General features: G+C 38.3%; 2 protein-coding genes across 3 annotated transcripts; both read right to left on the reverse strand.

Moving 5' to 3' along the window:
• Positions 1-715: 715 nt before the first annotated feature.
• tnfsf13b (TNF superfamily member 13b) lies at positions 716-3,870 on the reverse strand. 2 transcript variants are annotated; one of them, XM_086144561.1, is made up of 6 exons: positions 3,476-3,870; positions 3,285-3,381; positions 2,551-2,607; positions 2,298-2,422; positions 1,874-2,024; positions 716-1,673 (listed from the first exon to the last, which is right to left on the reverse strand). In XM_086144561.1, the coding sequence occupies exons 1-6, from the start codon at positions 3,695-3,697 to the stop codon at positions 1,561-1,563; spliced, it is 765 nt and encodes a 254-aa protein (XP_086000687.1). In that variant the 5' UTR covers positions 3,698-3,870; the 3' UTR covers positions 716-1,560. The 2 variants fall into 2 exon arrangements, with proteins under 2 accessions (XP_086000687.1, XP_086000688.1); XM_086144562.1 differs by having other exon boundaries at positions 1,430-1,673; positions 3,285-3,375; positions 3,476-3,864.
• Positions 3,871-4,007: 137 nt separating this feature from the next.
• abhd13 (abhydrolase domain containing 13) lies at positions 4,008-8,662 on the reverse strand. The gene is made up of 2 exons (XM_086144564.1): positions 8,353-8,662; positions 4,008-7,423 (listed from the first exon to the last, which is right to left on the reverse strand). The coding sequence occupies exon 2, from the start codon at positions 7,388-7,390 to the stop codon at positions 6,335-6,337; it is 1,056 nt and encodes a 351-aa protein (XP_086000690.1). The 5' UTR covers positions 7,391-7,423; positions 8,353-8,662; the 3' UTR covers positions 4,008-6,334.
• Positions 8,663-10,879: the final 2,217 nt, after the last annotated feature.

Below are 10,879 nucleotides of genomic sequence, written 5' to 3' on the forward strand. Positions count from 1 at the left end.
CGGGTTGAAAATTGACTCAAAATCAACACTCAGACCTACTACATATTTATAAGACACTTTCTTCAAGCAGTGGTACAGCAAAATGTCTTCATCTTTCAAGAAGACTTTGATTTTTATGCAAGACAACACTCCATCACATGCATCAAAATACTCAAAAATATGCATAAAAAAAAACTGTAAAAATTGTTTATCAACATCACTCACTAATGGAGCTGTATTGTAGGTGTTCAATTTTTGAAATGACTGTCAAGTAAGACATTTTCAACCTAAGATGAGCTATTGTGCAAAATAAATTACATATTTGAAAGGGAAAATTGTCTTTCACTTCTCTTATTATTAATCATGTGAATGAGCCCAGTTTCATTTATTGCATAAATAGGGATTTTACAAATTCTGTCTCTCTCCTTTTTAACACAAACATGTGTCCTTACTTAGTTTGCTGCTTTTTCTTCACTTTCTAGAGAGCACTGGTGTTTCCTCTCCCTTTCACATACCTGAGTGTGTGTGCACAAAGATGCACACACACACATACACACTCTGATAACAGTGTTACCTTAAGGCTACTGAATCAATCACTGCATCATTTCCCATAGAAAAGGCAGCACAATAGTTTCCAGGAGGCAAACCAGTAGCTTTTTAATTACTAGCCCAATGAACCTTTCCTTCCAGCCTTGCTGACCCCACAGAGGGCATGTTGAACATTAATTAGGATGTTCAGTTTTTGATAAGTTTTATTTATACACTTATTTACGCAGCAGGTCATATGGTAACATCGTAATAAGCAATTCTACTCAACATTGCAAGGTTCAAGGTTACATGTACTATAAATTATGGAAATTCATTTCAACATGCAATGCTTATCCTTTATATGAATATTAGCAGAATACACATATTGTCCTGCAAAAAAAAAAAAAAATGTTTATACAGTAACAGGAAATTCAAGGGTCTCTGGGAATTGTGTCTGAATTCTGCTCACAGCTTATTATACCAAATGAAGAATTAAACAATGAGTATGTTACTTTCTTCAGGGTCCTCAGCTATCACATAAATATTGAAAAGCTCTTCTGATTTTGCACAAATAAAAAAAATATATATCTACAGAATATCTTAATTTAATCTCGAACTAAACCTATGCACTTTTACATGATTTTCATCGTTTGTGCTGAACCAGAGTGGTCTTTTCTGTGGATTGTTATGCAACCTGTCTTCTTCTTGTATCAAAAAATGAAGACTGTTATCTAAATACAGCAGACTATATCAATGTGTCATATAAATGTGTTAGAACTGTCAAGGTAAATGTTATTTTCTGATGAGAAAATATAAACTCTTGCCATGTTTTGCTATTGGGCTTTCTGTATTTCAAGAGCAAAGTCAAAAGGCATAATCTGATAGCCTCCTAGATAGGTACTCTCAGGCTGGACAACTTTGGAGTATCTTTTTCCAAAAATGGCTGCTTACAATATTCTTCATACAACAACCTGATGCAAAATTGTACTTTGCTCTTTCTCCTGCTACTACTGCCATTAGATTCCCCCAGGTCCAATTTGGTTTTGAAACATGTTAAGCCAGTTTAAAAGCCCCCATAAAGGTGTCTTCTCCATCAAGGGACAAAAGGGCTGATTCTCTGGGGACCAGCAGCTCCAACTGGTCCATGACCTCCAGTTTGACAATACCTGAGAGATGCACAGAATACAGGTCACATCTTGAACTTTAAAATTCCATATATTTCTCTGCCAGAAATATCAATCCTCAATGCAGCTGAGAAGCGTACACAGCTATCTCACAAATGCACATGCTTGAAAGAGCCTGCATCAAAAGGAAGTTGCATGGATCCACCTTCAGATCAACTGGATGTAGACTGACACAGGCTTACCTCCTGTAAAGCAGGTGTTGAAAGAATCCTGCTCACTCATATTCTGGACACAGCGGAACAGGATCACACTCTGAGGTTCATCTCCGACCACGGTGCTCTTCCTCCGGATCACAACATGGCCCATTGCAAATGTTTTGTCTTTGTAGAAAACCTAGATCAGTAAAAAGGGGATTGAATTATACAATGGATATGTACTTGCCTTTTTTTTCAATGTACATAAATGTACAAGAATTGTACAACAATTATGATTTGCATTTCCATTTTACAACACAGCCTTATTTCAAGGTTCATTAACCGAATGAATGCTTTGACAGAGCACGCCCTTTTTTTCATCCCTTGTACAAGGATTGGTGTTGAGTAGAAGGATTGGTCAGCGGCACCCCCATGTGGATATAGACTGAAATGCTAGAACAAGGTGCCTTACCTGACTATACACGAAGTAGTAGCCACCCTCTCTGACTACCATGCAGTCACCTTCTGTGTCCAAAGAAGACCCTCTTTTCAGACCCGTCAACCAGGGGATACCTGTGTGTATCTCCTCTTCAAAGTCTAATCCATAGCAAAATATGATCAAATATTGATTTTAAGAAAAATGATTAATTCAATGTATGCTTCCTTGAGAAAAGGAAATATAATTTCAACTGGTGAAATGTCAAATGATCACAACATTGCTGTACCTTTACTGAATGTTCTCCTGCTATTGTTTGCCAACATCTGCAAGCATGACTGAGAAACTGTAAAAGAAACAATGTAGAAATGTGGAAAAAATCCAGAATCAATGTCAATTTACATGCTATTGTACCTTGTCTTTTTTCAAGTGGCTCTTCATCTGTGCTAGACAGTAATTAAATTATTAGTAACTGGTACAACAATTGTTGAGTTTGAGCACACAGGATGCTTTTAAACTAATGATTTGGAAGTGTTATCCGTATGGCCACAACAAATGAAGTGTCATTTCTGTTTTAATATTTAGAGGTATATATAGTGACACCTGTATTAACGCTGAATTTGAGAACATTAGAACAAATGAAGTAGAGTTGTGTAATTTTCTTGTCTATGTCCTGTAATTAGATACTTGAGATATTGCAGATCGTGGTGGAATTGTTTTTTTTTTTTTCCAGTTTGTTGAAATAGAATTAATCTGGTTGAAACTGAATTAACCAAACATGACTGAGAAGTAACTTATTCAAATAACTTGTTGAAAGCATAATCAATAAAATCGTACTGGTAAAAGGTCAGATCAGGGATTCTGTGCTCATTGAACACTGCATGCAGAAACATGTGATACTCCAAATCACCATTGTGCTTGAACAGATTTTTATTGTGCATCTGATATGACTTTTCATACATGAGCAAATCAAATTAAGAGATCATTCACTAAAAAATAAATCACTATGCAGAAGCTTCTTACCTGATGTCTCGTGGGACTGTCTTCTCCTCCTTGTCAGAGTGAATGTATCTCGAGAGTCAAGCTGGGTGACATAGTCCTGGCTATTGATGTTCTTGGTCTCAATAACAAAAAATAAAAATAAAGATAAACAAAAAAAGTGAGTTCATTGTGTGCATGACTATAGCTGGTGGGATATTTGATATTTCTCTCACCTGACTTCCTTGTGTGGCCTTTTGTCCCTCCTCTCTTCTGCGACAAGCTTCTGATTTGAGTCCCTCAACCTCAACTCTAAGAGCCATCAGGTGGTACAGTGACAAAGCTGACAGAGAGGAAGAGGTAACAGCAACTAGTGTTAGCAAAAATACCGGCCAGGACAGCCTCCCAACGCCTGCCTTCTGCCCAGTACTGTCATCAAAATCCGTCAATACTGCCATCGCTGGGATGTATAGTATTAACACGAGCTCACAGTGGCAGCCTGAAAGATCTCATGTTTGAACTAGACTGACTGACTGGGAATGGATGCCTCCAGGTTTGTCTTAATTCTGCTCTGTATGCTCAATTGGTAACTGTAGCCCCCGTCCTTCAGCAGTCAGTTCCAGTTCAGTCTGAGGAATTGCGCAGAACAAATACATTACTAAAGAGGGCAGCTTCCCTTCTGTTGTTCCGCTCAGCTAACCACACTAAGCTTCCTGCCCAACTATCAGTCCTGATAATACTCTCCCTCTCCTCATTCTGCTACTTTAACCTGATAAGCCGAGTTTCAGCTTCTCTCTATTGTAGTGAATAACAAAATCATAAAAAAAAGAAACAGATGAAAGAATATGAGGCAAGGACATCTGTATGTTTGGGGACATCTACAGAACTTTTTAGTGTTTCTCAGCAAAACATCAGACGTCAACAAACTAAAAACATAAGAGGTAAGTAATAAAAGAAAAAAAAAGGAAGTACAAATGGAAAGGAACACAAGTGAAATGACAACCAAAAAAACCATACTCAGAATACAGAGGGAACTGATAATGGTAAAAATCACAAAATGTGACAATTATACGCATGTTTCATGTATCAATTTTATTGCATGTTAGAGCACAGAAAATAGAAAGTGAAAATGTGTGCATACAAAAGAAGTCGTATTGTTTTTAAATAGAAAAACTCTAAAATGGACAACCCACCAAACTGATTACTTTGCACCAAGAGAAAGATAATCATTCAGATGTCTGACCATTCATGTATTCTATAAAGGTTTCCTTAATATGGACCCAATGTGTAAGCAATGATAAATGTACAAAATGTCAACACTGTGCAAGTTCAGTACAGACATTTGTCAAGACTCAACGCGATCACATGCCAGCTTCTGAAAGCAGCACATGAATGTAAAATTATGCACTTTCAACTTCATTTGTGTTACTGTATTCATGTCTATGAACATGTGTTTTACAGTCCATTCACACGATACCTTGCAAATGATTTCATTTCTAACTAAATGAAAACAACATTCAGTTTGACTCAATTTCTTTTCAATGGGATTTGCCTGTACCCATATATTAAGCTAATAATCCAATATATGATCTATTATCTTTTCATTTGGCCAGAAACCAAAATCAAATAAACAATGTCAGCTTTCCTTGAGGAAGAGAGTGTGCCAAGCAAAATAAAAGTAAACATAAGCAAAACAAAATAAATACGCACCCACTAGTTTTAATTCAGACTGCACAATGTTCACTGTCAACAAACAGAAGAAAACAAGATAAGTGAATGGATCCAATGCAACTTATGAGTTTGATCACAGGGCACTGTGCAGTGCTACTGGTAGAAATATTTTACACCGAAAAGGGACAAAAGATTATTTGTACATAATTTCTTATAATAAAGACATTGAAAACCAGAATTTACATTCATAGTAGCCAATACACCATTTCTGTAGTTTCACACTGATGCAGACATATTTGGACTTTTGGTCTTCATTTTCATACCGTTTACACACAGTATCAAATATGGCTATGGAATTCTGTTTTTTAATGGCTTTTACAACTGCAGTTTTGTGTTCTGCACTTTAAAAATGAGAGCAGGTAACAGTGTTTGATCAGGCATTTTGCTCCACCCCCTGGAAGACATAAATTAGCTCATTAAAAGCCCTGTATGGATTGATGTGATAGTCTAGAATCCTCCTGTGACAGCTATAATGCAAATGAAAATCAACAATAAATCTATATGATCATTTAAATAAATATTAAGAAACTAAGAAATACATTACTACAATAATATCATGCTGATATGTATCTGCGCTGAAATAATCATTGGTTGGGGAAATCAATGTTCCCCAATGTTCTTAAACTTGAAATGTTAAAACAAAAAAAAATCAAAGTAGTGATGAAAAAATTAAAAAAAAAAAGCTATGGAAAAACAGTGATTCACTTTTTGATTTAGACCTGCTGATTTTTTTTTCCTCTCTCAGGAAGCCTCAATGTTCATGATCATTCTGGAGGGGTGGAGCCTGAGCCAAGGAAGAACACATGAAATTTTGAGCCAGATCTAGATCACAGGGTAACACTGTTGTTCAACGTATCCTTTCATTTCCAGGTGTGTATAGCTAAGGGTTAACAATTGTACAGATTCAGCATAGAACCTGATAAACATTTGGAGCCTGTGGCTTTGGTAGAGGTTGGCACACAACCAGCACCCTTGGTTATATTGTAAGACATTTCGATTGGAGGATTTACACCTTTACTGTAGTTCGGTTTTCACATACTCATTATTTTACTTTCAAATGCCTTAGTTTTGCGCATCAATGACATTTCTCACCATAAGCACGCGTGCTCTGGCCACTAAAAATATTACAAAGCATGCATTCAAGCTGAAAAAACAGTAACTCAGGTGCAATGAGAATGCATCCCTCTTTTAAAACCTTACATTGGTCAATTAGGTCAGAAATAAATGTTAATAGTACATGAAGGGAAAAGTTAAATTAAATCAACAAAAGGAAAAAGGCTTAAAAAAATGTACATTCTTCTGAAAAAAAATTAAGTCAGTCTAATAAATTTTGTCAGAGTATTTCCTGCTACCTGGCAGTAATTTCAGATAATGGTGACACTAGCAGAGGGCTGAGCACTCTCCTCATGGGCATGGCTCTTTAGGAGGTCTTTTATGAACTGCTCCAAAGCAGCAAAGTAGCCCTGACACTGCCATGTGTCATTGTGCGTGCCCTCTGGGAATATAGCGAGACGCTTAGTCCGTGCAGGAGAAAGCTCATACAGTTGTTTCATCATGACTGGTGGGATGAGCTGATCTGAAAGGCCTGACACAAACAGAGAGGACATGCGGCATGATGCCACTTGCCGATAGGACAGGAACTGATTCCTGTAGCACCACAATGGCAACAGCCGCATGGGCAAGAAGGAAAATAATGTTGCTGCCATGTGAGGGATGCTAAGGAAGGTATTTTCAACGATAATGGCAGCAACACGATGGGGGTTGACTGAGGCCAAACGCACAACCACAGCACCCCCAAGTGAGCGTCCAAATAGAATCACTTTCGTTTTGTCCAGATCTGGACGGGTCATGACATAGTCAAGTGTGGCCTCAGCATCCAGATACAGTCCATCCTCACTTGGCTCACCCTCACTCTTTCCATACCCACGATAGTCCACTAGCACCACATTGGCTTTCAGATTAACCAGCATCAGCAAAGCATTTGGCACCCTGTGGCCAATATTACCTGCATTGCCATGGAAATACAGAATAGTTGGTGGTGCGGAGGAGGTGGGATTGCTTTGATTGCCAGAGGTGACACCAGGAGGCATGTCCCCTCCTGTGTAGCGAAGTAGGATAAGGTTTAGCTTCACACCATCTTTGGTGCGAATGTACACATTCTCATGTGGGATTCCTGATGGCATTGGAACATAAAGGCGTGAGGAAGATGGTTGGTCAGGGAAGTAGAGAAGCACATCTTGAAATTTATACAGGATGCCAGCAACAGAGGCGAGTATCAGAGCAAGGAGAAAAAATCCTCCATATAGGTGGAAAGTTAGGATTAAGGCCAGCAGAGAGACACGACAGGCACCCCAGGACCAGGACACCAGTGCCAGGGTACAGCGCTCCATCGCCCCCCACAGCCTCCACGACTTCTCCATAGCTTGACGAGAGCTCAGTCACACTCATACAATCTGTGAATACAGAAAAAGAGCTACTTTTATTAGCCCCTAAGAACTTGTCTGACTAAAAAACAGACATGTAATGTTTTGACAGGGTAAATGGTAATGCAAATTAATATTATAATATGTCAGTTAAGTCATACCAAGTTTGCCTGGAGATTACTTTCTGATTTTGCATAGGGTTTTTTTTCTGAATGATTATACAATTTGTCTCTGCTACTCAGAACGCTTGACTTTTTCCTCGCTCACCCTCAATTTATATATTTCCATCTTAATCTGTCAGGCTAGCAACATTACCCTTACATTTATGTGAAACCAATGCCTGCTATCCAAAGTATGTACTATAGTCTTAATACTTAACCAGAGGCCCAACACAAGCCAAGGGGGTGTACTGAGCTTGCTTTTCATCAGGGGACCGGCGCTATTCTTACATTCGGAGTAGCGGGGGCGCCTGCTTGGTAATGATCAGCTGAAACGCCTTGGATCGCAGAGTGTTCAAAAATACAGGGGGAAAAAACAGCTCTCCGTCATACGAAATTAATACCGTTAGGCACAAAGATGTTGCGACCCCCGACGAGGAATCATAAAATTTCACAACAGCAGAATAAAAGCTTACATGACCGACGTTAGCTTGTAAGATATATGAACGTGCTAGCTGTGGTTTGACGTTGACGTCACACACACACACACCACTTAATGTCTATGTGGATTTCAAATTGATCAAACTAGCCAGTGAACGGCACCTACCCGAGCTTTAATTTTGTGAAAAAACAGCGACCATACCCAGTAAAAATATGACATATTCTCTGCCATGTAGTATATATATATGCTAAATATTAGGCAATTGTTTCTTTTCCTAGAGATGTCAGTGCAGGTCTAGCAATTTTGCTAGCGACCTAGATGTTGCTTATCAGTGGTTAACAAGCTATCAATGTACTCACCCTTCTCTCATTTTTAAGAGTCTCAACTGCAGGAGACGTTTGCAGCACCGTGGCACACAAAGAACACCGTTTCTGTCATCCAGAACGGTTGCACCAACATGAATTAAATTAACTGGGAAAAACAGGCAAGGCGGGTTTGAAAGAACCGGCGAGACTAGCTAGCTACACAGCTGGTTTCACTGTCGCCGTACAGTTCCGTTCCGTCGACCTCAGGAGAAAGAACATGGTTCCGCGATAAAGTAACCCCCCCTCATTTCAATGATATCTCGTACAGGGTTTTTAAATATAGATATAATCACAACAGCGCCCGCCAATGTCTCATATGAATCGGATATAGTTCAAAACATGTTCTATAAGACGATGGGTGTTTAACGCTGTGGATTGATCTATGAAATGTCTTCCATCGCACCTGATGTTCCATTTGTGGCCACAAGATGCCCCTGTAGGAGAGAAAATGATGCAATTAGTGGCCGCAAATTTTCGAGGTTAATATTAACCGATGTTAAACAAGGTTCTTGGAGCATTTATATCGACGTCAGGTTTCAATGCGGGTACTTAACATACGGAACGTATAGTGACGTGCGACCGATGTAATTTTTAGGGTTTAAATAACTCAATGATGATATAAATCTGCGGACAACCTTGTTTGTATGCTATCTCAGAAGTATACAAAATAAGTTGACGCGTTGTAAGTGGTAGTCATTTAAATTTGCTGACTTAAAAGCAAGTAGTTATTTACACTGTTCAGATGAGCTATTGAACACTATTCAGGTGAACAGCTGTGCTGTAAAAGATAAGTTCAACTTAAAAATATTCAGCTGTGGAATTTTAGTAGAGTGCGAAAGCTATTGAATGAACTAAGACATAAAGACTCAACATTAAAAGATATGAAAGTAATTTTAAATATGCCAGCACTCATTTCTTTTGTTTCTAATCAGTATTGGTGTATTTAACGTCTTGTTCACTCTCCGTGTGACCTTGGCAGAGTCAGACAGATAATGTGCAGGCAGCACAGCTGTTGGCCTTTCAGTTCTGCCCTTGACATCCGTTGATTTGATGCTTTCGTGTCACAGTCAATTTCAAATCCTGCCTTAGGTGGTGCAAGCCATTGTTGTCATCCATCAAAATATCACGGAGCAAAATATTAGAGAAAAAAAATCAGTCAAACTACATGTAATGAAAAAAATGAACTAAAATACATGCATCTATTAGAGTTTATGTGTTGATTACTGTTGAGACATGAAAGTGGATATATCTAAACCTTGAAGTCACATTACAACTGTAAGAGGAGGTTGGTTACTTCTACCACGTGCTATACTGTTTGTGAATGTAGTAGTTCATATGCAGTCGATATTTGACATTGGTGTGCGCATTGTAGTAAAGCAAATTGGAAAAAAAAATATTTTGACTAGTTCTTTTTGTCTCTTGTTGTTAAAACATCATAAGATTTTATATTTTGGTTATAAAAGCAAACTGAGAGGGGAAAATTTTCTGTTAAAATTCTTTGGACTACAATGAGAAACTCCATTTTTCTTCTTAAATAGATTGACTTTGCAATCATGTCTGTTTTATTCATCCACTTATTTTTGTGTGTAATTTTTTTTCTATATGGCTCTCTCATACAAACATAAATGCACACACACACACAAATGCAGGCACACACACTTGCATTTATCTCCTTAGTTTACTAGAGATTATTGCATTCTGATGGGCCGAACACATACACACAAACACATGTACCTGTATGCCATTTACACTTACAAATGGCGGCACTCTAATCTTCCACTTAAGTTCAATAACTCAATTATTTTAAGTATGACACTCTAAACAGTTGGGGGACCATAGCTTTACATTCAAAGCTGCTATAGGACAGGTAGTGATTGTGATGACCTGGCTGGGAATATCACATCATCAGGCCAAGGGACATGTTTATCATGCACCTCACACCACCCACTCAGTGCCCTCCTCAGGACACCAACACAGCAGAGTATTTCTACAAGGGACTACTGCCAGATAAATGAGTATTTGCACATTTTCAATGCAGATTCCAAGCAATTGACACATAATATCTGTCAGTCAGCATTTTATGATCAGTGCTGTGACCTTATCTCGTCATGCTCTAGAGTTGACATTATTGCATTTTTGTTGCCTTTGTGAAAGGGATGGCTTATTTTATTTTACATCAGCCTCTTTGATTTGTAAGTAACTAAATGCCATGCCCAAAGTGATGAATTGGGTGTCCATGGCTACAATGTAAATGTGTTGTCACCTTGGAGACAGAGAATTGCTTTGAGTCAGAAAGGACAGCAACAACTTTTTTCTTTTCTGACTTTATTTCATATGCATCACAAATGGTGTCAATGTTTGTTATTGGTCAGGCTATTAGAATATGAAACTAACAGTCTGTGCTCTTATTTTTTCATTATTATTCATAATAAATTAAATACGAGCGCCACCTCTCCTTGTATTTTAGTATCAGTCAGCAAGGTTATCCAATGATGACTACATCACACAGTCAGCTTGTCAA

This window comes from Fistularia commersonii, chromosome 4, assembly GCF_037954325.1.
Source record: "Fistularia commersonii isolate RoL2024-O1a breed Wild chromosome 4, RoL_Fcom_v1.0, whole genome shotgun sequence".
NCBI classification, from domain to species: Eukaryota; Metazoa; Chordata; class Actinopteri; order Syngnathiformes; family Fistulariidae; genus Fistularia; species Fistularia commersonii.